General features: G+C 48.9%; 1 protein-coding gene across 2 annotated transcripts; it reads left to right on the top strand.

Annotated features, from left to right (window-relative positions):
• Positions 1–8,193: 8,193 nt before the first annotated feature.
• TRIM63 (tripartite motif containing 63) lies at positions 8,194–24,555 on the top strand. Of its 2 annotated transcripts, none has more exons than XM_004025218.4 (9): positions 8,194–8,499; positions 9,398–9,570; positions 14,505–14,673; positions 15,477–15,572; positions 17,221–17,454; positions 18,194–18,216; positions 18,517–18,641; positions 21,876–21,947; positions 23,972–24,555. In XM_004025218.4, exons 1-9 carry the CDS (start codon positions 8,341–8,343, stop codon positions 23,980–23,982), a joined length of 1,062 nt encoding a protein of 353 aa, XP_004025267.1. In that variant the 5' UTR covers positions 8,194–8,340; the 3' UTR covers positions 23,983–24,555. The 2 variants fall into 2 exon arrangements, with proteins under 2 accessions (XP_004025267.1, XP_055244400.1); XM_055388425.2 differs by lacking the exon at positions 8,194–8,499 and adding an exon at positions 8,530–8,984 and having other exon boundaries at positions 23,972–24,072.
• Positions 24,556–24,927: the final 372 nt, after the last annotated feature.

Here is a 24,927-nt window from a genome sequence, read left to right on the forward strand (position 1 = left end):
ACAGTCCCTGTGCCACGCCTGTTCCACTTCCTGAGGGTACTCCAAGCAGAAGCTTGAGGGGAAATCCAGAGCAAGGCAGGGCAGACCTCACACTCCTAGGGAGGAAATGAGGGAGAACAGGTACACACATGTGAAAAAGATCTGCTCCATGATGTACCAGGGAAGCACTTCCACAAGCCTGAACTATGTGGACATGAAAGGGGAGATGGACAGTTGTTTCCTCTCCAGCATCACCACCCCTTGGGCCTGTGTCATCACCGGAGCACTCCTCTGAGAACTTGGCCACTGGGGATGTGGAAGGACCGTCCAGGATCATCTCCTGTAGATGCTCCATTTGGCTGATGAAGAAACTGAGGTTGGGTATGGTTTGCTGGGCATCACATTTCAGGTCTCCAACAGAGATGGAGATGGAACCCAGGTGTCTGGGCCCTAGGCCAGGGTTTTCTCCTCTGAACCAAGAGGCATCAAAAAAATCTCAGATCTCTGAAAAGTTCCCTTTCTAGAGACAATTAAAAAAACAAACAAACATAGGCTGGTAACGATGGCTCATGCCTGTAATCCCAGCACTTTGGGAGGCTGAGGCAGGCAGATCACCTGAGGTCAGGATTTAGAGACTGGCCAACATGGTGAAAACCCATCTCTACTAAAAATACAACAAATTAGCCAGGCGTGGTGGTGGGCACCTGTAATCTCATCTACTCGGGAGGCTGAGGCATGAGAATCGCTTGAACCCAGGAGGTGGAGGGTGCAGTGAGCTGAGATAGCGCCACTGCACTCCAGCCTGAGTGACAGACAGCAAGACTCTGTCTAAAAAAAGAAAAAGAAAAAGAAAAAGCATAGACTTTGAGGGTTAAACAGGCCTGTTGCAGCTTTGCCTACATGAGCTGTGGGTCATGTGGCAACTCCATACCCTAAACTGTGCTTCATCTGTAAAATAAGGACAATAAGTATGACATGTATACTTGAAAATTGCTAAGAGAGTAGATTTTAAGTGTTCCCACCATGAAACAATAAGTATGTGCGGTCATGCATATGTTAAATAGCTTGATTTAGCCATTCCACAATATATACATATATCAAAACATCATGTGGTACACCATAAATATATGCAATTTTTACTTGTCGATTAAAAAAATTTAAGGATAACCTATTTATAGTTGTTGTGAGGACTGAATAAAATAGTGCCTCAAAACTCTTTGCAGATGCCCAGCCACTTGCAAGCACTGAATCAATAAAACATAGCATTATAATTGCTATTACCCTCTACCTCCCCTTTTTCCTTGCCAGGCCTAGACCATTCTCCCTGATGCCTTGCCTGTCTTCTACCCAGCTGGGACCCTCTTGGGCACTACAGCTTCCTACACTCGTGACACAGACTTTGGGAGCAATTCTAAATGACAGGTCTGTTGCTTAGCTGGGTGACTTTCTACAAGTCACTTAAGCTTCAGTGCCTGATATGTAAAAATGAGAATCATAATACCCAGAATAATTCTCTGATAAATCAATGGCACAGAAGAATGAGAGGGATGACGGTTGTTACAGTTTAAAAGAGATCCATGAGACAAAAACAACAGAGGTCTCAGCCTGAGTAACGGAGTGAGACCCTGTCTCAGAAAAAAAAAAACAAAACTTTAATTATTGTTTGTTAACATAATGGCATGGTGATTATGTAACAAAAATCCTTATCTATGAGAAATGCATATTGGAGTATTTATGGGTGAAATGACTTAATGTCTAACATTTTCTTTAAAATATTTTGGAAAAGGCTGGGCACGGAGGCTGAGGCAGAGAATTGCTTGAACCCAGGAGGTGGAGGTTGCAGTGAGCCAAGACTGCACCACTTCAGCCAGCCTGGACAACAGAGTGAGACTCCTTCTAAGAAAAGAAAAGAAAAAATAAAAAGAAAAGAAAAGAGGCTGGGTGCAGTGGTTCATGCCTGTAATCCCAGCACTTTGGGAGACCAAAGTGGGAGGATCACATGAGGTCAAGAGTTTGAGACCAGCCTGGCCAACATAGTGAAACCTTGTCTCTACTAAAAGTAAAAACAAAATTAGCTGGGCGTGATGGCGAGTGCCTGTAATCCCAGCTACTCGGGAGGCTGAGGCAGAAGAATCGCTTGAACCTGGGAGGTGGAGGTTGCAGTGAGCCAAGATCACGCCACTGCACTCCAGGCTGGACAATAGAGTGAGACTTTGTTTCAAAAAAAAAAAAAAATTTAGAAAAAAGAAGCGTGGGCCAGGCACGGTAGCTCACGTCTGTAATCCCAGCAGCTTGGGAGGCCAAGGTGGGCTGATCACTTGAGGTCAGGAGTTTGAGACCAGCCTGGCCAACATGGTGAAACCCCGTCTCTACTAAAAATACAAAAATTAGCCGGGTATTGTGGCATGCGCCTGTAATCCCAGCTACTCGGGAGGCTGAGGCAGGAGAATTGCTTGAACCCAGGAGGCAGAGGTTGCAGTGAGCCAAGATCGCACCAATGCACTCCAGCTTGCGCAACAAGAGCGAAACTCCGTCTCAAAAAAAAAGAAAGAAAAGATAAAAGAAGTGTATGGGAATATTGGGGCAATGATGAACGAGTTAAGCTGGATTTGATTACATGAGCTCATTATACTGTTCTCTCTGGTTTTGTGTGTTTGAAACTTTCATTCATAAGGAATAAAAATAAATGAAGTGACTTGCAGAGAGGGAGGCAGTAAATATAGTGGTTAAGAGCTCTGGGTCCAGACACCCACTGGTGTTCCGTAATTGTCTCTTCATCTGCCAGTACTATAGTGTTACGGTATGTTCTCATAACTGTAATGATGCTGGTTTATAACTTCCTGATTCTGATGCTGGCTCTGCTACCCACTGCTGGGGGACTTTGTCTGTGTGACTTATCCTCACTGAGCCTCTGAAGCTCACCTGCAAAACAGGGAAAATTATGATCCCTGCTGTACCAAGTTATTTGGAGGACTGAACGGGAGGATGGATGGAAAGGACTTAGCACAATGCCTGAACATAATAAGCGCTCAGTAAATCCTCCAGTGAGGGGAGCACAGGTTGAAGAATCAGGCTGCCGTGGATATGAACCCCAGCTCGGCGATGCCACTTGTGGCTGTGTGACTCTGGCCAAGCCAATTAACTCTCTGAGCCTCATTTCCTCCTGGGAAAAAACCTGAAGATCATAAAACCTCCCCTGCAGGACTGTGGTGAGGATTAAATGACATGTTTTGATGTCCAGCACAGCCCACGTGGGAATTTCCCTTCCTCACCCCTTGACTTTCAGCAGCACTGGCCTTGCCAGCGCCCCGGCTGGAATCGATCCCACTGTCCATTTGTTTGGCATCTGCACCTGGACTGCCAAGTGCGGCTGGAGAAAGTCAACAGGGCCATGTGAATGGCTCCTCACAAATGACACATCAGTACTGGGAAACATCAGCAAGGCTCTTCTGCCCCTAGACAATCCTTCCATTTCTCTCCAGGGCACTTCCTGTTGTGTTCCACACTGGCCAGTCCAAATCTTTTTCACCACTGATTCCTTAGCCTCAGAAGTTGACCTCAATGCTCTCTTGATCAAGGTCATCAAATATGAACACCTTTCTCTCCACCTCCCAACACCTCCATCCATTCCTCTCCTTCCAACCTTCCAACTCAAAGGTTGGAGCGTCCCTCTCCTTCCCAAGGCTTTAGAATTTACTCCATCATCCCCAAAACCCCATCTCAAGTACTTTTTTTCCATTGGCTGCACCATCTCAGCCAAAAAAAAAAAAAACAACTGCTGGGCGCAGTGGCTCACGCCTGTAATCCCAACTCTTTGGGAGGCCGAGGCGGGCAGATCACGAGGTTAGGAGATCGAGACCATCCTGGCCCACATGGTGAAACCCTGTCTCTACTAAAAATACAAAAATTAGCTGGGCATGGTGGTGGGTGCCTGTAATCCCAGCTACTCGGGAAGCTGAGGCAGGAGAATGGCTCGAACCTGGGAGGCAGAGGTTGCAGTGAGCCAAGATCACACCACTGCACTCCAGCCTGGTGATAGAGCGAGACTCTGTCTCAAAAAAAAAAAAAAAAAATTGCTCAAGTATCTGAACCTTCTCCAAGTCTGACAGTGATGCAGCTGCTCCTTTATATTTAATCCACTCATTCACTTGTCCACTCATTTCACAAACTTTTTTTTTTTTTTTTTTGAGACAGGGTCTCACTCTGTCACCCAGGCTGGAGTGCAGTGGTGTGATCACAACTTGCTGCAGCCTCAACCTCCCAGGCTCAAGCAATCCTCCCACCTCAGTCTACTGAGTAGTTGGGACTACAGATGGGCAACACTACGCCTAGCTAATTTTTAATTTTTTGTAGAGATAGGATCTCACTATGTTGCCCAGGCTGGTCTCACACTAACTCCTGGGCTCAAGTGATCCTTCCACCTCGACCTCCCAAAGCACTGGGATTATAGGTGTGAGCTACCGCGCCCAGCCAAGAAACATTTGTTGAGTGCCTACTATGTACCAGGCATTGGGGGTACAGAGATGAATAGAGACCATCTTTGCCCTCAATGTCTTCAAAGTCCAGAGGGAGAGTCGGACTCACAAGCAGACGATGGTAATACGGCAAGTGAGATGCAAAGATGGGCCATGCCTGACACAGAGATTAAGTAGGCATGTGATGAGAAGAAGAGGGAGCCCTAAGATGACTCTCAGCTTCCTGGTTGGTGCAAATGGGTGGACAGTAGTGCTGTTCACTAAGATGCGAGACAAGAAAAATGGAGGGAGGAGCTACGTATCGGGGAAGATGGTGTATTCTGGCTGGAGTATGATGAATTTGAGATACTATTAGAACATCCCAGTAGAAATCTCCAACAAATCTTTAGCTTAGGGGAGAGAGAAGTCGGAACTGGAATTAGAGAGTTGAGAATCATCAGCATATGGGAGTTGGAATCATGCAGGTTTATGAGGTGCTTACTGCTTCAAGTAACAGAGTAATTACACTGTAATGGCATTTGTAATCTCACGTCTTAAGTAGTCAAGAGACGGGCAGCTCTAGGGTTGGATAAATTGGCAACAAAATGATGGCATCTCTAACCCAGCTGCCTCCTATGGTTCCTCTACGCTATCCTCAGGGTGTCGACATCATCCTCAGCCTTGTCCCCTTGTGGTTGCAAGATAGCTGCTCTACCCTCTCACAGCCCCATTCAAAGGTAAGGATGAAGCTCTCTTCTTGCACATTCATTTTTATCGTGGAGGAAATCCTTTATCTTTAGCCAACAGACATATCCTTGGGTCTCATTGGCCGTAACTGCATCATTAGGCAAAAGAGAATGGGGTTGTATGATAGGCTTAAACTGTGTATGACTCATCTCCTGTGGCAGTGGAGAGGGCCATCTTCCTGGAGCACAATGCTGCCAATGCCTGAACTAAACTGAGGTCCCATGAGCAAGGAAGAAAAGGTGGCCTTTTTTCAGTCAGTGTTGACTTGACCTAAACACAGTTCGATAGAGTCTGCATGAGGAGCTTGGGTTCCTAAGTCAAGCATATTTGGGTTCATGTCCTAGAGCCACCTCGTGCTATCTGTGGGACCTCATACAAGTTATTTTACTTGTGTGCCTGAGTTTCCTCACTTGTGGAATGGGGATATTACGGGTCTTTTGTTATTGGCTGTTGAGATGGTAAAATGAAATAATGCATACAAAGCATTTAGCACAATGCATAGCACATAGTAAGTGCTCAGCAAAACCTAAGTGCTCAGCAAAATTTTGGGGGGACAACTCTCTCCTTGAAATCCTCCAGCCCTTTAAGGCTTCCTCCTTTTTCTGTAACTTGTTCCTCTTCTTCTCCCATTTCCTCTCTTCCAAGGTTTGCTTCTCTGCTCTATGTCTTGTCTCATTGCTCCCATCATTCCTCTTTCTTGAAATCCTTCATACTCCTCCTGAGTATTCCACGGCCTCTTAGGCTCATCTTGGGCCCTGATACCACTGCTCCATATCTCTGCCCCATCTCCTTGGACCAGATGACCCCACAGTCCTTTCATTAGATGCTACCTTAAAAACAGTTACTGGAGGCCAGGTACAGTGGCTCACGCCTGTAATCCCAGCACTTTGGGAGGTCGAGGCAGGTGGATTGCCTGAGGTCAGGAGTTCGAGACCAGCCTGGCTAACATGGTGAAAACCTGTCTCTATTAAAAATACAAAAATTAGTCAGGTGTGGTGACACACGCCTGTAGTCCCAGCTACTTGGGAGGCTGAGGCAGGAGACTCACTTCAACCTGGGAGGCGGAGGTTGCAGTGAGCCGAGATGGCACCACTGCACTCCAGCCTCTGGGCAACACAGTGAAACTCCGTCTCGGAAAAAAAAAACAACAAAACCAGCCACTGGAACTGCTCTAATGACTTCTACTTGCCAACGTGGAAGATGTCCTAAAACACATGGAGAAAAGTTAAAATGTGTGCAGCGAGCTGAGGGACGCCTTCTAAGTGTCCAGGCAGGGCTTTGTGGCACCGCATGAGGGGTTTCCCTTTCTTTCTTTCTTTTTTCTTTTTCTTCTTTTTTTTTTTTTTTGGAGACAGAGTCTCACTCTATCACCGGGCTGGAGTGCGGTGGTGCAATCTCGACTCACTGCAACCTCCGCTTCCTGGGTTAAAGCAATTCTCCTGCCTCAGCCTACTGAGCAGCTGGGATTATAGGCACATGCCATCATACCCAGCTAATTTTTGTATTTTTAGTAGAGACAGGGTTTCACCATGTTGGCCAGGATGGTCTCCATCTCCTGACCTCATGGTCTGCCTGCCTCGACCTCCCAAAGTGCTGGGTTTACAGGTGTGAGCCACTGTGCCCGCTGGGTTTTTCCTTTCTATCTCCCTTCCTGGGCTGTGAGTTTCTTGGGGCAGGGAAAGAGATCACTCATCCATCTGTCACGTTGTGAGGTATACTAGTTACCTGATGTATACTAGTACTCAGAAAAATGTCTGATGAATGAATAAAATTTCTGTCTTTGCCACTTACTTTCTTTCTTTTTTTGTTTTGTTTTGTTTTGTTTAGAGATGGAGTTTCACTCTTGTCACCCAGGCTGGAGTGCAGTGGCGCGATCTCAGCTCACTGCAACCTCCGCCTCCTGGGTTCAAGTGATTCTCCTGCTTCAGCCTCCTGAGTAGTTGGGACTACAGGCACGCACCACCACACCCAGCTAAGTTTTGTGTTTTTAGTAGAGACAGGGTTTTACCATGTTGGCCAGGCTAGTCTCGAACTCCTGACCTCAAGTGATCCACCTGCCTCAGCCTCCCAAAGTGCTGGGATTACAGGTGTGAGACACCACGCCCGGCTGCCACTTACCTTCCAACTGACTTTGAATATAATCCTTTTCTTCTCTAGTCCCATTTCAAAATCTATAAGATGAGGGGACTGGACTGTGTTTCAAAGGAGGCTTTTCAGCACTAAGTGAAATAAGTGGCCGAGGGATGGAGGATGGGCTGGCTGGGGTGGGGGTCTCCATTGTCTCCAGCAAAATGCTGTGCTGAAGTCTGAGGCAGAGGGATGGGCTCAGAGAGAGGGGCTGCCCGACCCTTCCATCTAGGAGCTGCCCAGGACTCCAGAGGAGTAGATGGAATTGATTTAGGTCAGTGAGGGGTTGAGCGGGGCTGGGAGGGGGTTGAGGTTGGGAGGCTGAAGGAGGAGACTCGCTTCAACCTGGGAAGCAGAGGTTGCAGTGAGCAGAGATCGCGCCACTGCACAATCCTTTCTATCTCCCTTCCTGGGCTGTGAGTTTCTCAGGGCAGGGAAACAGATCACTCATCCATCTGTCACGTTGTGATGTATACTAGTTGCCTGATGTATACTAGTACTCAGAAAAATGTCTGATGAATGAATAAAATTCATTCATCGAATATTTTCATCATAGCATTGGCTATTAACCCCTTGAATCCGCGTGGCTCACTTGCTGGGTCCCATCCCTGACCCACTAGCCTGGTGCCGGGGGGGAACCAATTTCTGGAGGAAACTCTGGGTACCCAGTCTTGCCCTAAGCCTGCCTCTGAACAGGCTGTTCTTGTTTATGACCCCCGTCCCAGCAGAACAGTGATTGCTCATCCCTGCATGTGATTTGAGAGGGCCAGTCTTTCAGGCCTGGAGGAAACTCAAGCCCCACCAGCCGCTTGGCATCGGAATGCTCAGCTGGTCCCCTCCTGGGGCTCATGTGACCAAGATCTAGCTATAAATATCAGAGGGGCCTCAGACCAAGACAGAATTCGGGCACAAGGAGAAGGAAGCCAACAGGATCCGACCTGGTGTTTCGTGACAAAGGCAAGACCCCCAGGTCTACTTAGAGCAAAGTTAGTAGAGGAGGCAGCTAGGCGTGGCTCTCATTCCTGCCCACAGAATGGATTATAAGTCAAGCCTGATCCAGGATGGGAATCCCATGGAGAACTTGGAGAAGCAGCTGATCTGCCCTATCTGCCTGGAGATGTTTACCAAGCCAGTGGTCATCTTGCCGTGCCAGCACAACCTGTGCCGGAAGTGTGCCAATGACATCTTCCAGGTAAGTGCCGGGTGCAGCTTCATCCGGGGGCCCCAGGTGGCTACTTGGCTTCCCTGTGATGAAACCCTTCTTCTCCCTTAGCCTTCCAACCTGGACAGGCTCTTTCCCCTTGGAAGTGAACCCCTGCAGAGGCCTCTGGACAGGGCTGAGAGGGGGCTGGGAGGCAGCTCTGGCTGCTGCGGTTCTTCTCCATAACACATGTTTCCCCTCCCTGCCCTGCCCACAGCTCCCCCACCCCTGCCCTGAGCACTGCTGTTGACTCTCCAATCAAGAGTCAAATGCCTCAAGTGATAAGCGGGGGAGGCAGGGACAGGAGAGAGAAACCAGACCCCTGGGGCTGGAGCCAGGTCCTGGTGGCAAGAGGCCCAGAGCTTTGGGAGGAGGGTGTCAGGGAGGCAGTGGGCAGTAGAGGCATCTTCCCTTTTGAGGCTGTTCCCTACAATATGGGGGCAGAAGGGGCTCCAACTCCCCGAGAAAGGAAGGGGGTAGGTGTCCTGGCTGGGAGGCAGGATGCGAGGTTCCCCATGGACACTTTACAAAATGTTCTTTCATGATATTATCTTTAAAGTAGCAGCCTTAGGAGCTTGCTCTCATTGTAATACCTATTTCATAAGTGGGCAAACTGAGGCCTACACAGATAAGGTTGCTTGCCCAAAATCACTCAGAGAATAAACATGACTTGAACCCAGGTCTCCTGCCTCCCCATCCTGACGATTGCTTAGCTGCTTCTCAGGTGCTCTGTATGTGGGGACTGGTTCTCATCACAGTCTGTGGAGCTCCAGGTTGTTAGGTTTGACCAGGGTGGTTGGGATAGGCAGAGGAAAGGATAAGAGGAGATTAGAAAGGAGAAGGGCTGAGGAGGGAGCCCAGGCCTCACCTTGACCTTTGCCACCTGCAGGCTGCAAATCCCTACTGGACCAGCCGGGGCAGCTCAGTGTCCATGTCTGGAGGCCGTTTCCGCTGCCCCACCTGCCGCCACGAGGTGATCATGGATCGTCACGGAGTGTACGGCCTGCAGAGGAACCTGCTGGTGGAGAACATCATCGACATCTACAAACAGGAGTGCTCCAGGTCGGTTCTCGTGCCTGCTGGGGGCCCGCCCTCCTTCCCAGCCATGCTGTGCCTAGATCCCCCAAGCTCCTCCCCCCTCCTTCATCTGCTCAGGATCCAGGCCTCTAGCTGGACTAGCTACACAAGCCATTCAGAGACAGGACTGGAGACCCATACACCCCAACGCAGCTCTCAGGATTGCTCAGCAGATGGGAAGGGGCCCAGACATTAGGCTGCCCTTCCAGGCAATACCAAGACAGAGACTGGGGGAAAGGTGAGATGTGAGAGGGAGAGAAAGGCCCTGGGGCCAGCTAAGTGGCTCTGGTCAGCAGAGAAAATGCCCGGTGAGAAACAGCCAGGTTGTCTATAAGGATAGCAACAGCTACTCTCCCGTGTGCCACGAGGAACAGCGTCAGGCACTGGGAATGCTTCATCTAAGTACCTCCCAATAACTCTGTGAATCAGGCATGACTTTATTATCCTCATTTCACAGATGAGGAAACTGAGGCTCAAGAAGTGAAGTCAATTAGCTAAGGTTTCCCAGCTGGGAAGTGAAAGAGCTGGGAGTTGACCCAGTCAATCTAGCTCTGAGTCTTCCTGCTAATAAAATAGCAGCTCATTCATAGGCAGATTGTGTGAGTGGTGGAGGTTGTGAAGGATTGGCCTCAAACTGGGGAGAGAGGGCCAGGCATGGTGGCTCATGCCCATAATCCCAACACTCTGGGAGGCCAAGGTGGGATGATTGTTTGAGGCCAGGAGTTCAAGACAAGTCAGGGCAACATAGTGAGACCCTGTTTCTACAAAGTTTAAAAACTAGCTGGGCGTGGTGGGGCATGCCTGTAGTCCCAGCTCTTCAGGAGAATTGTTGAGCCAGGGAGGTCAAGGCTGCAGAGCCATGATTGTGCTACTGCACTCCAGCCTGGGTGACAGTGAGACCATGCCTCAAACAGACAAAAACACTGAGAGGCCGGGTGCGGTGGCTCACACCTGTAATCCCAGCACTTTGGGAGGCCAAGGTGGGTGGATCATTCGAGGTCAGGAGTTGGAGACCAGACTGGCCAACATGGCGAAACCCCGTCTCTACTAAAAATACAAAAATTAGCCAGGTGTGGTGGCGCGTGCCTGTCATCCCAGCTACTTAGGAGGCTGAGGCAGGAGAATTGCTTGAACAAGGGAGGCAGAGGTCTTAGTGAGCAGAGATCGTGCCACTGCACTCCAGCCTGGGTGACAGAGTGAGACTCCATCTAAACACACACACACACACACACACACACAACACAACAACACAACAACACAAAAATTTGGGAGAGACACAGCTCCAGGAAAGATCTTTACAAATCAGGACATCCTGGTAAGACTCCAGGAGTGCTGACCTCACAGCCTTTAAGGTCCAAAGCCTTCACCAAGGCATCTGCCTGCAGGCAGTGCCCAGCCCAAGGGAAGGTGACAGACCAGATCTCAGGTGAAAAAACCCTGGCCCAGGGAACTGTGCTTGCTAGTCAGCCTCTGTGACTAATGTACTGTACCATGTTGGGTAAGCCTTTAGAGCTTCATTTCCTCTGTCTGCAAACAGAAACAGTAAGATCTGTTATTGTGGCTGTCAAATAAGATATTAATGGAAAATGGTTAATGTATCAACCATTTATTGGGTACCTATTGTGTGCAGGCGCTGTTCTAAGTACTTTCAGTCATTTTTCCTATCTGCTTCTCATAGTAACCCGGGAAGGCATTCCTGTCTCCATTTTACCATGAGGAAATGGAAGCTCAGAGAGGATCAGAGATTTGTCCAAGGCCACACAGCTAGCAAGTGGTAGAGCTAAGAGAGAGAGGGTGTGAGAATATTTTTTATTTTTTTTATTTTTTTTTGAGGCAGAGTCTTGGTCTGTTGCCCAGGCTAGAGGGCAGTGGTACGATCTTGGCTCACTGCAACCTCCACCTCCTCGGTTCAAGTGATTCCCCTGCCTCAGCTTCCCGAGTAGCAGGGACTACAGATGCGTGCCAACATGTCCAGCTAATTATGATATTTTTAGTAGAGACAGGGTTTCACCATGTTGGCCAAGCTGGTCTCAAACTCCTGACCTCAGGTGATCTGCCCGCCTCGGCCTCCCAAAGTGCTGGGATTACAGACGTGCACCACCACACCCAGCTAATTTTTGTATTTTTTGTAGAGACAGGGTTTCACCACATTGGCCGGGCTGGTCTTGAACTTCTGACCTCAGGTAATGCGCCCGCCTTGGCCTCCCAAAGTTCTGGCATTACAGGCGTGGGCCACCGCGCCTGGCCGGCCGGTGAATATTCTTAATTGCTGAGCTAGATTGCCTCTCATGTTGCTAGAGCACAACACTACAAAATGCAAACATATTGTTGATCATAAGGAATAATAAAATCAATTCCACACCAATGTTAGCCTACCCAGTGCCGACCTATGAAGAGCATGTTGTATGTGAACCTTTGAGGCCTTTCCGCATAGCTGAATGACAATGACAGCTGCCCTCTATTGAGGGTCTGCTCTGTGCCGGGCACTCCACATTCATTATAGACAATTTCTACCATGATTGCAGTAGTTCTGGGAGGAATCCCACAGGCAAGAGAGGTGAAATCACTTGTCCAAAATCACAAAAATGAATGTAAAAGAACAATCTGGATATGAACCCCGATGCCAAAGTCTGAGCTTGGGAGGGTGGGCATCTGGGAGGGCTGCGGGTGCATGAACCAGACCCTCAGGCTCTTGCCTCACCTCTGCACTCCCTGCCATCCCTTTATCAGGGGATGGAGGCAGGTGGCAGTGGCAGACCCCTGCCAGCATAGGGACCCTGGGGTAAAATATGCAAAAAGACAAGCCTGGAAAGGGGCTTATTTAAGAACTTGAGAGGACAATAGAGCCCAGGGTGTGATCAGTCATGTAAGGCTGTTTGGAGGTGAGGCATTGACACTGATGGGAACAGTCACCATTTGACATTTGCAAGATGCCTGTTCTGTTTGGGGCTGGGAATCGAAGGTAGTGTTGGCTTTCAATGAGTGTATAGTCTAGCCGGAGACAGAAGACTCAAAAAATCGAATCTACACCAGGCATGGCGGTATGCACCAGTTGCAGCTACTGGGGAGACTGAGGTAGGAGGATTGCTCAGCCCAGGAGTTCGAGGCTGCAGTGTGTCTGTGAATCGCTGCTGCACTCCAGCCTGGACAATATGGTGAGACCCTGTCTCAAAACAAACAAACAAACAAACAAAGGCTGGGTGCAGTGGATCACGCCTGTAATCCCAGCACTTTGGGAGGCTGAGGTGGATGGATCACATGAGGCCAGGAGTTTGAGACCAGCTTGCCCAACATGGTGAAACCCCATCTCTACTAAAAAATACAAAAATTAGCTGGGCATGGTGGTGCACGTCTGTAATCTCAGCTACTCAGGAGGCTGAGGCATCAGAAACTCAGGAGGCGGAGTTTGCAGTGAGCTAAGATCACACCACTGCACTCCAACCTGGGCAAAAAATCAAAACAGAACAACACAACAACAAAAAAATCCCCCCCAAGCCCCAATGAATCTAGGTTAGGAAATGACTGATGTCCCAAGAGAAGCACAAATAACAGGTCGGAGGTCTCAAGGAAGAAAGGTAGTTCTAAGCATATGTGTTAGGGGAGAAAGTAGAGGAAGAGACTTGGGCCTTTGAAAGAATCTCTGGACTAGAAGTCAGGCTTGTGCTGGGCTGTTGGACAGCCCTGGGCTACCCACTCACCAGTCACCATGACATGGGGCATACACACTGCTCCTTCTCTGAGCCTCAGGGGCAACCTCATGGCTCAGAGAGGGTCAGAGGTTTATCCAAGGCCATACAGCTAGAAAGTGGTGAAGCTAAGAGAAAGAGAGAGGGTATGACTGACTCTGTGGTGAATATTCTTTTTTAAAAAAATTGTTTTCTTATGGAGAATGTTAATAAATTCAAGATGGTGAATATTATTGATTCCTATGCTAGTTATTGATTTATTCTTTCTTTCTTTTTTTTTTTTTTTTTTTTTTTTTTGAGACGGAGTTTTGCTCTTGTTGCCCAGGCTGGAGTGCAGTAGTGCGATCTCGGCTCACCGCAACCTCTGCCTCCTGGGTTCAAGTGATTCTCCTGCCTCAGCCTCCCGAGTAGCTGGGATTACAGGTGCATGCCACCATGCCTGGTTAATTATTTTGCGTTTTTAGTAGAGATGGGTTTTCATCATATTGGTCAAGCTGGTCTTGAACTCCTGACCTCAGGTGACCCTCCCACCTCGGCCTCCCAAAGTGCTGGGATTACAGGCGTGAGCCACTGCTCCCAGCCTTATTGATTTATTCTTTCTACCTTTGTTTAATTACCACCTCCTCTATGCCAGGCACTGTACAGTGTAGGCACAGGGGTGAAGAAAACAGGCAAGTTTCCCTACCTTGATGGAGGTTACAGTCTGGTAGATTAAATATAGAATTAAATGAGGCCGTCAGTATAAATTTCTCAGCTCAGAGCCCAGCCTGCAGTAACCAAAGCTAAGGTGACTATAATTAGAGCAACTGAACTCTAGCCTCCTCTGCCCTTACTTGCTGTATGACCTTGGACGAGTCAATTCACTTTTCTGGAGACCAGTTTCCTCTTCTCTAAAACATCTCCAGGTCTGACTCTGGAATTCTATGGCCCTTTCTGTGTCCTTGGCACTGGCAGAGCCTCAGGCTAACTCCCTCTTAGGATGTGGGGACAGATTTGGTGTCATTGGCTTCCCAAGTCCTTGGTCCCCAGAAGATGAAAGATTTTAGGGCAGCCAAACACTGAGGGCCCAGGGCATAAATCTGGAGATTCACAGACACACTGCAGCCTCGAATTCCTGGGCTGAGCAATCCTCCTGCCTCAGCCTCCCCAGTAGCTGCGACTGGTGCATTGGAGCTGGGGAGGGGGATGCAGGGACACAGGACCCCCATGACTTGTGACTGTTCTCGACTGCAGTCGGCCGCTGCAGAAGGGCAGTCACCCCATGTGCAAGGAGCACGAAGATGAGAAAATCAACATCTACTGTCTCACGTGTGAGGTGCCCACCTGCTCCATGTGCAAGGTGTTTGGGATCCACAAGGCCTGCGAGGTGGCCCCATTGCAGAGTGTCTTCCAGGGACAAAAGGTACTGTCTCCAGCCATTTTACCCCCAGCCTGGGCCTGCTGGGCACGGCCTGATGATTCAGGAGGCAGATTTGATCCCTGTAGATCTGCTGATCTGGCCTTTCAGGAATAGTCTCTCTGGAGGGACTTCCCAGGCCACAGGGACAGCAGCCCTGGCCTTCCTGGGGGAGGCAGCTGAGCTCATGGTTATACTTAGAGCCACTCGAGAGCACCTGGGTGTGGCCACAGGGGAGCGGTCAGACGCCCCAGCCAGGCCACTGGGGTCCTCTCAGGCCACGGCTTCTCCATCCCCCAGACACCTCTTCCTGTGCCTTTCACCTCTTCTCCAAGACTTCACATTCCCCCACAGCAGGAGGCAGCTTAGAGCCTTCTCCCTGGGTCCCTGGGCCTGTGGGGGCCCACCACCCTGTCCGTGCAGTAAGCCGTAGCCACCCGCTTTCCATACTCTCTCTTCCCCACTCCCCACTCTTCTCTAGGTCTCTCTCTTCTAGACGTCTCCAACTCTATTTCATTTTTTGTCCCTTCTTTCTTAGAAACAAGCCCCTCCTCTGTCAGTTCCTTGCTGTGTGTTTTGGGCAGCTCACTTGCCTGCTGTTGGCCTCACCTGTAAAATAAGGGATGCAGTATCTTTCTAATATCCTCTACTCTGGAGCTGAGCTATACCCGAAAGAGGGGCCAGATCCCTACTGGAGGCTCTTTCTAGCAGAGAGGGGAGGGAGGGAGCCATGTTGCTGCCACGCCCCAGTGGGTAGGCCCTGAGGCTATTTGTGTCTCTCCTCTCCTGACCCCCACACCCCCATCTAGACTGAACTGAATAACTGTATCTCCATGCTGGTGGCGGGGAATGACCGTGTGCAGACCATCATCACTCAGCTGGAGGATTCCCGTCGAGTGACCAAGGTGAGGGGACAGAATAGTCCTGCCTGGGGATTTGGAGCTTTCCAGGGCAGCCTGGTCTCTGGGGAAGGCTCACCCGTAGGTTGTGGCTAAAGGTTGGGGCCTGGAGCCTGGGGCGGTCAAGCAGGGATGGCAGGGGAGGGACTAATCCATTCATCCAGTCTCTCAGCAAATGCTTCTTAAGCACAGCTGTGTGTCCGGCCCCACCCAAGATGTGGGGGATGGAGGAGTGAACCAGACAGACGTGGTCCCTGAGCTCAGGGAGTGTCCCATCCATAATTCTCAGTATTTATTCAGCATGAATTGTTTTCAGAGCACAGTTCTTCAGTGTGCTGTAGACCAACACTTCCCAAACTTTGAAGTGCGTGAAAATTACGCTGGGATCATGTTGAAATTCAGGTTTTGATTCAGTTGGTTTGGAATGAGGCATAAGAGCTGCATTTCTATCCAGTTCCCAGGATTTGCCCAAGCTGCTGGGTCCACAGACCACATGTTGAGTAGTGAGACTGTTGAGGGCAGAAGGGAACTTTTCTATCCCTGAAAAAAGCTTCCACGATTTTCCATGTTCACTTGGGGTAGGGATCTGGAGATGAGATGAGGGGAAGGGGTCATAATAATTGCTAGTGGATGAAGAGTTGGGCGAAGGGTAGGAAGGAGGGGAACATTGTGATCACCCATGAGAGGCTCCCGGTCTGATGAGACGCTATTGTCACACCCATTTTATAGAAAAGAACATAGAGAGAAGGGAGCTTCGGTTGAGGAGGGTGCTAGGAAAGGAGCTGTTTTTCCACCTCTCCTAGGACCAAATGATGCAGAGCTTCCCGAATCCAGTCTTGGTCCTGAAAGGGAGGGAAGAGTGTGACCTGGGACATATGGGAGGCCCAGGAAATGTTAATTTGTTGAAGGTCACACAGCTAAAAGGGAAACACAGCTAAAAGGCAACAGAGAGCTGGGCGCAGTGGCTTATGCTTGTAATCCCAGCACTTTGGGGGGTCAAGCTGGATGGATCATGAGGTCAGGAGATCGAGACCATCCTGGCCAACATGGTGAAACCCCATCTCTACTAAAAATACAAAAAAATAGCCAGGCGTGGTAGCATGTCTATAATCCCAGCTACTCGGGAGGCTGAGGCAGGAGAATCTCTTGAACCTGGGAGGTGGAGGTTGCAGTGAGCCAAGATCGCACCACTGCACTCCAGCCTGGGCAAAAGAGTGAGACTCCATCTCAAAAAAAAAAAAAAAAAAAAAAAAAAGGCAACAGAGAAAGACAGGGCAGATCCCACATTGGGTGACTGTTGCATTGGTCTAAGAGGTGATGCTCCAATGACCAGCTGAGGTTGGGGGACAGGGGGAGGGTGCAGGAACAAGGAAGAACATGTTGTGTCATGTGACCCTAGAGCCTCTATTTTGGAAGAAGGGGCTAGCTGTTTTTCAAGGCATCATCCTCCAAATATCACTGGCGTACTAAATAGCTGTGAGGCCAGATGAGTGTTTTCTTCTTGTTAAGTCTTTGTTTCATCTTCTGTAGTGTGGGGATGTATGTAGTGAGATCTCTTCTAGCTTTAGATTCCTTGCTACTGTCCTAGGAAGGCAGTGTAGTGGGCAGGGAATAAGGACCCTACAGAACGTGACCGCAAGACTTCCGTCCTCAGGAGAACAGTCACCAGGTAAAGGAAGAGCTGAGCCAGAAGTTTGACACATTGTATGCCATCCTGGATGAGAAGAAAAGTGAGTTGCTGCAGCGGATCACGCAGGAGCAGGAGGAAAAGCTTAGCTTCATCGAGGCCCTCATCCAGCAGTACCAGGAGCAGCTGGACAAGTCCACAAAGCTGGTGGAGACTGCCATCCAGTCCCTGGACGAGCCTGGGGGAGCCACCTTCCTCTTGGTGAGCAGGACTAGAAGGGTCTGGGTGGGGTCAGTTCAACTCTACAGCTCTAAGGTTCAAGTTATGCTTCCCCACTGACCACCCATGGGCCCTTGGAAAAGCCATTTAAACCTCTGTGAGCCTCAGTTTCCTCATCTGTCAAATGGGCATGTAACACCCCCCACCTTCCTCTTACTGATTTTATGATGATCAAATAAGAGGATGTTTATGAAATGACTTTGTAAGCTGCAAAATACAGTGTCCCATCTACAGACTATTAATTGAGCCCCTACTGTAGGCCAGGCACTGAGGTGGAAGACAAGGAGATAAACCAGACACAGCCCTGCCCTCAAAGAGCTTGTTGGGGAGGACAGAAAAGGCTCAGTTATAAGACTTCATAGTTCAGTTCAATAAAAATGTTCCAGGCTTCTACTGTGGGCCAGGCTTTGTGCTAGACATTAGGTATGAAAAGGTGGTTAGGACTGGGGAGTTCAGGGTTTAGGAGTTTTGGGATTGATACCCCTAGAATCCAAGCTTCCTGTCAAGACAATGGGTCCTAGGGTGATGACCAAGACCTGTACAGACCACAGACAGAGGGAAAAGTTCCAGATTCTGCTCAGTTTGGGGTGGGGAGCAGGTCACAACTGGGCTAGGGAATGGCACCAAATATCCACCTACAACACCTAGTTCACTAGTTTTGCTGATTTCCTGCGGTTACCTCTTCTGCAGTCCTAATCCTTTGTTCTCTCTCCCCCTGCAGACTGCCAAGCAACTCATCAAAAGGTCAGTGTCTTCCTAGAGGCTATGATCCAAGCCCCTAGTTCCCACCAGGACCTCTGTCCAGGAAGCCTCATCCTGGGCATTAGGCCTGCTGGGAGGGTCTCACTCCAGGCTGGCTTCCCTGACCCTTTGCATCCCTGACTTTTTGGACCACTCCTTGTGCTTGAGGTTGGAGAGGAAATACTCCATCCCTCCAGGGGAGCCTCTGGGTAGAAGGCCTGGGCGTGGCAAAGCATGTGCCCTCTCCTCCCTGCACTGAGCCCCAGAGACCTCATCCTGCCTCTCTTTCTGTCTCCCCTGCAGCATTGTGGAAGCTTCCAAGGGCTGCCAGCTGGGGAAGACAGAGCAGGGCTTTGAGAACATGGACTGCTTTACTTTGGATTTAGAGCACATAGCAGACGCCCTGAGAGCCATTGACTTTGGGACAGGTAAAGGAGGTGGTGATGCCACTTGTCTATTTGCCTGCCTGACCCCTGGAAACCAGCATCCCTCCCACTGAGCCCCATGGGGAGGCAGATACACTAATAAAGATCCCCAAATATCAATCAAACTCATATAGCCAACTTCTGGCCAGCTGTGGTGGCTCATGCCTGTAATCCCAGCACTTTGGGAGGCCAAGGTGGGCGGATCACTTGAGGTCAGGAGTTTGAGACCAGCCTGACCAACATGGTGAAACCTCATCTCTACTAAAAATACAAAAATTAGCCAGACGTGGTGGCATGTGCCTGTAATTCCAGCTACTTGGGAAGCTGAGGCAGGAGAATCACTTGAATCCAGGAGGTAGAGGTTGCAGTGAACCGAGATCGTGCCACTGCACTCCAGCCTGGGCAAAAGAGCCAGCCAAACTCCGTCTCGAAAAAAAAAAAAAATTCATATAGTCAACTTCTAGATGAGCCCAGAGCCTAGCACAGTGCCTGGTGCAGAATTCCTGCTTCATAAATTACATATGGATCCATGGCAGGGAGGCCTCTTGGAGCAGTAGAAATAATATGGCCTCTGGAATCAGACAGTCCTGAGTTTAAATCCTGGTTCTGTCATTTGTTTATCTGTGTGACCTTTGGCAAGCCCCCTTCTGCCTGAGTTTTATTTTCTAATTTAAAAAGTCAGGTTAGAAGTGAGCCCTCTAATAATGACCAACTCATGGTGCTGTTGCAAAAAATCAGATATCAATGCAGAAAGGTCCTGTAGAGCCCTAAAGATGTACTAGTTATTGCCTAAAGGTAGTCTTAGCTTCAGTTTCTTAATGCTATCACCTATGATACCCAGGCACCTTAATTGATCAACATCATGTCCTCATTTCTGTTTATAATTACTCTTCCATAGAGTGCCTATAATAATTGTAACAATGCAACCGTAACAATAATAAGGGTGAAAATAACAAAGGAAATGAAGAAACTGAATGGAAGCAAATATGTTAATTTGCTAAAGGTCACACAGCTAAAAGGGAAACACAGCTAAAAGGCAACAAAGAAAGAGAGGGCAGATCCCACATTGCTGACTGTTGCGTTGGTCTGAGAGGTGGTGCTCCAATGACCAGCTGAGGTTGGGGGACAAGCGGATGATGAAGGAACAAGGAAGAACTGTAAATGGCTGGCGTGAGAAAGAGAAGAGCTTCTTGGCACCTCCTGTGTCGCTCTCCTACAAACCTTCAGTAGCTGGTGCTAAGTCTGTTTTCAGAGCCCCAGATATACCCCATTCATAGGTAAGGACAAAATACATCCCAAAGCAGAGATACCAATGGCCTTGGGGACATCCACTGCTGTAGTGAGCTGCTCCACTGTCAGCTTCCCTAAGCTAAGATATTCAAGAGTGGGTCAGCCAGGCACAGTGGCTCACGCCTGTAATCCCAGCACTTTGGGGGTCCAAGGCAGGCGGATCACCTGAGGTCAGGAGTTCCAGACCAGCCTGACCAACACGGATAAACCCCGTCTCTACTAAAAATACAAAATTAGCTGGGCATGGTGGTGCATGCCTGTAATCCCAGCTAACTCGGGAGGCTGAAGCAGCAGAATTGCTTGAATCCGGGAGGAGGAGGTTGCGGTGAGCTGTGATCACGCCATTGCACTCCAGCCTGGGCAACAGGAGTGAAACTCCATCTCAAAAAAAAAAAAAAAAAAAAGAAATAGATATTCAAGAGTGGGTCATACGGTATGAACATAACATTGTGAAGTCCTGCACTGGCCTTCATAATCTCCCAGAGCCTCAGTTTCTCCACAAGTAAAATGAGGAGAGTACCAACAGTCACCAGTTACTGAACATTCTGTATGTCCTAGGCGCTAAGCTCTTAACATAAGTTTTATCATTTAACACAACTTCATGGGATAGGTTCTGTTACCATCTCTATTTTGTAGTTGAGGGAACTTAAAGCTCAGAGAGGGTAAGCCACTTGTTCAAGGCCACACAGCTAGCAAGTAGCCAATGCAAATTCTACTGAGGGCCATTTGGCTTGCAAAACTCTTGTGAGGATTTTATAAGACGATGCAGATTCAACACTGAGCACACTACTTGGCACATAGTAAGTACTCAGCAACTGCTATTAAATGTAGTCATTGTGACAATGATTAAACAACAGAACTCCCTGGGTTATACTCTGATCCCAGTTACTTGGCTGGAATTTTGGTTGTCATTTTGGAGATACTTTTTTTTTTTTTTTTTTTTGAGACGGAGTTTTGCTCTTGTCGCCCAGGCTGGAGTGCAATGGTGTGATCTCAGCTCACTGCAACCTTTGCCTCCTGGGTTCAAGAGATTCTCCTGCCTCAGCCTCCCAAGTAGCTGGGATTACAGGTGCATGCCACCACATCCAGCTAATTTTTTGTATTTTTAGTAGAGACAGGGTTTTACCACGTTGGCCAGGCAGGTCTTGAACTCCTGACCTCAGGTGATCTGACCGCCTCAGCCTCCCAAAGTGCTGGGATTACAGGTGTGAGCGACCAAGCCTGGCCTGAAGATACTCTTGACAAATGTTCTGATTCTGTGGTGACCCCTTCAGGGCCCCAAAAGGTTAAGGAGGTAGCTTGGGAGAGGAGCGGGGAAGGGAGATGCTCCCTGTTAAAGCTTGACGGTGACATCTCAGGATAAAAAAGTGGGGACATGAGTTGCAGCTCAGTCACTGTCCCTCTGGTGCTCAGCTTCAGGGAGCAGAGGTGGCTCCAGAAGTGCTTCCCCGTCATGTCCACCCCTCCCCTCCACAGGCTAAGGAATTAGGAAAATGGGACAGTGGCTGCTGAACAAGCAGATCTCATAGGCTAAGTAGCTTCCTTCAAGACAAGGACTCTGATCCCTGAGGATCGAGGAGGTTTTTCCTCCTCAGGCGATGTTTATCTGCCTACCGGAGAGATGTGCAGAAGCACAGAGTGTGCTTCCTCAGAGTCCCCTCTCTGGTCACAGGCAGAGCAGGTGATAGAAGCTGCTGTTGCTGGAGCAAGGAAGTGTCTTGAGCCCAGCTCCCTGGGACGGAGTGCGGGGGATTGCAGGAGCAGGGCCTCTGTGCAGCGTGGGTCTGGCAAGCCCATCCCCTCCCAGACCACTGCCGTCGCTGTGTGGCCGTTTGACCCGACTAGGCACAGGAAGGGGTTTAGACCGTGCTCTCTCCTGCCTGGTTCCTCTTCAAGTAGCTCCTCAAGGAACCGGCCCCATCCTAACACAAATGTTTTTTGTCACAGATGAGGAAGAGGAAGAATTCATTGAAGAAGAAGATCAGGAAGAGGAAGAGTCCACAGAAGGGAAGGAAGAAGGTAAGAAATTCATCTACCTCCATTCCTTCGTTCCTTCACTCATTCCACAACAACCTGAGGTGCCTACTGTATGCGAAGCACTGTGTTAGACATTGGCAATGAGGCTGAGAACTGTCCCCAGCACGTGCTTTAACCCTACTGAGGGTAAAGTCCTGTTCTCTTTACCCTTAGAAAAGAAAAAAACCCCAAACAATTCATAATAAAATGCTCCCATTTCACATCTAAATGATCTTCTTAAATGGAAAGCAATATGGCACAGCAGAGGGAAAAGACAGGGGCTCATGAGCTAGGCTGGGCCCATTGAGGTGTTTTGTTTGGCCAGCACTGTGTTTAAATTAAAACAAACAAACAAACAAACAAACAAAACTACTTGCTGGACAGGCACGGTGGCTCGAGCCTGTAATCCCAGCACTTTGGGAGGCCAAGGCCAGCCTGGCCAACATGGTGAAACCCTGTCTCTACTAAACATACAAAAAATTAGCTGAATTTGGTGGCAGGCACCTGTAGTCCCAGCTACTTAGGAGGCTGAGGCAGGAGAATCGCTTGAACCTGGGAGGTGGAGGTTGCAGTGAGCCGAGATTGTGCCACTGCACTCCAGCCTGGGTGACAAGAGTGAGACTCCATCTCAAAAAATAAATAAATAAATAAATAATTACTTGCTGGCTGGGTGTGGTGGTACATGCCTATAATCCCAGCACTTTGGGAGGCTGAGGCGGGAGGATTGCTTGAGACCTGGAGTTTGGGACCAGCCTGGTCAACAGCCAGTCCTCGTCTTTACAAAAATAATTTAAAAATTAACCAGGCGTGGTGGTACATATCTGTAGTCCTAGCTACTCGGAAGGCTGAGGCTGGAGGATTGCTCGAGCCCAGGAGGTAGAGGCTGCAGTGAGCTATGATTGCGCCACTGCACTCTTGCCTTGGCAACAGAGGACACTACACTGTCTCTTAAAAGAAAAAATTAATTGCTAACATTTTTAAAATTAGGGTTTTTTTTTAAGGGTTAAGAAAAAGGAGATTTGAACTAAGAATCTGCATTTTCACCTTCTGAAAGTTTAGAAAAAGCAAACAATGCTGGACTTGAACTTCCTTGTAGTCCCAGAGTGCTGGCTCTGGGCAGTGGCTCTCCCCTTTAAAGGGGACATGCTGGCGTGGTGGCTCACGCCTGTAATCCTAGCACTTTGGGAGGCCGAGGCAGGCGGATCACCTGAGGTCAGGAGTTTGACACCATCCTGGCCAACATGGTGAAACTCCGTCTCTACTAAAAATACAAAAATTAGCCAGGCGTGGTGTCGGGCACCTGTAATCCCAGCTACTTGGGAGGCTGAGGCAGGAGAATCGCTAGAACCCCAGGGGGGCGGAGCTTGCAGTGAGCCGAGATCACGCCACTTCACTCCAGCCTGGGCAAAAGAGTGAAACTCCGTCTCAAAAAAAAAACAAAGAAAAGAAAAGAAAAATGGGACATGCCCTTGCCAGTTTGCCCAGCCCCACCACCATCAGTCCCGCTTGCTTCACTCATTCATGTTATCTGCTGGCTCCTTGTAGGCATCTGAGTTTGCCAGCCTGGCAGAGTTTGATTAGGAGCCTGGGTTCTGAATCACAGCAGCTCACAATTTCTCTGAGTCTTGGGCTACTCATCTGTGTATGGGGGTATAACAGTACTGACGTCAAAAGGTCGTAGTGGGGAGTGAATAAGATAATCATTTAGCACGGTGTCTGATGCATAGGAAGGACGTTTGTTAATTAGCATATGCTTGCAAATGTTATTTTTCAAACCACAGGTACTGAAACTAAATTCCAATCCAGTTGAAAACTATAGGTAGTCTTTTGGAGTTTTGTACTGATGTACAATCCATAATATTTGGGCAGCTAAATTCTATTTTGGTTTTAAAAGGAAGAGACCGGGAGGAATTGGAGTTTGATGTTTTATTCAAACTCCTGTTTGAATAAACAGTAGCTTGGTAAGCCTTGGATCCTCCTGAGTCCCTGTCTCACCCCTTGCCTCTGTATCTTTTTCTTCATTTCAGGACACCAGTAAGGAGCTGGATGAATGAGAGGCCCCCAGATGCAGAGAGACTGGAGAGGGTGGGGAGGGGCCCAGTGGCCTTGGTGACAGGCCCAGGGTGGGAGGGGTCGGGGCCCCTGGAGGGGCAATGGGGAGGTAATGTCTTCTCTCTGCTCAGAGAGTAGGGACTAGGGTAGGACCCTCACCGCTGCGTCCAGCAGACACTGAACCAGAATTGGAAATGTGCTTGAAACAATCACACAGGACACTTTTCTACATTGGTGCAAAATGGAATATTTTGTACATTTTTAAAATGTGATTTTTGTATATACTTGTATATGTATGCCAATTTGGTGCTTTTTGTAAAGGAACTTTTGTATAATAATGCCTGGTCGTTGGGTGACCTGCGATTGTCAGAAAGAGGGGAAGGAAGCCAGGTTGATACAGCTGCCCACTTCCTTTCCTGAGCAGGAGGATGGGGTAGCACTCACAGGGACGATGTGCTGTATTTCAGTGCCTATCCCAGACATACGGGGTGGTAACTGAGTTTGTGTTATATGTTGTTTTAATAAATGCACAATGCTCTCTCCCTGTTCTTCAAAGGAGCCGGGGTTTCATTCAGCCTTTTTTTCCTGGAGATGAGGGCTGAGTGTGAATGAACAGGACCCCTGGTAGGAGGCAATGGCAGGGCTAGGCTTAGGTCCCAGTAAAGGAGTTCTCGACACCACCATTTCCCAATGTGGACTCCATGGAAAGCCAGCCCTGAGCTGGTCCTTCAAGAACAGGTTCAACGTGTTGTTGCTCTGGTTCTCCAGAAAACAGAGCCTGAGGCAAAATTTAAATGCTTTAGTTGCAGGTTATAGGGACTTCCCCGTGCTCACTGAAGGTTCACTGAAAATCATCAAGAAGAGGCAGATTAAGGCTGGGCAGGTGCAGTGGCTCATGCCTGTAATCCCAGCACTTTGGGAGGACAAGGAG

The sequence above is a fragment of the Gorilla gorilla genome, chromosome 1 (genome assembly GCF_029281585.2).
Source record: "Gorilla gorilla gorilla isolate KB3781 chromosome 1, NHGRI_mGorGor1-v2.1_pri, whole genome shotgun sequence".
Classification (NCBI taxonomy): Eukaryota; Metazoa; Chordata; class Mammalia; order Primates; family Hominidae; genus Gorilla; species Gorilla gorilla.

Excerpts from the sequence above, each read along its gene's own strand:
- TRIM63 (XM_055388425.2), top strand. The coding sequence starts at position 8,778 with ATGCCTCAAGTGATAAGCGGGGGAGGCAGGGACAGGAGAGAGAAACCA. Across the intron at positions 17,455-18,193 it reads GGGGAGCCACCTTCCTCTTG|ACTGCCAAGCAACTCATCAA; the intron begins GTGAGCAGGACT and ends CTCCCCCTGCAG. Across the intron at positions 18,642-21,875 it reads AGCCATTGACTTTGGGACAG|ATGAGGAAGAGGAAGAATTC; the intron begins GTAAAGGAGGTG and ends TTTTTGTCACAG.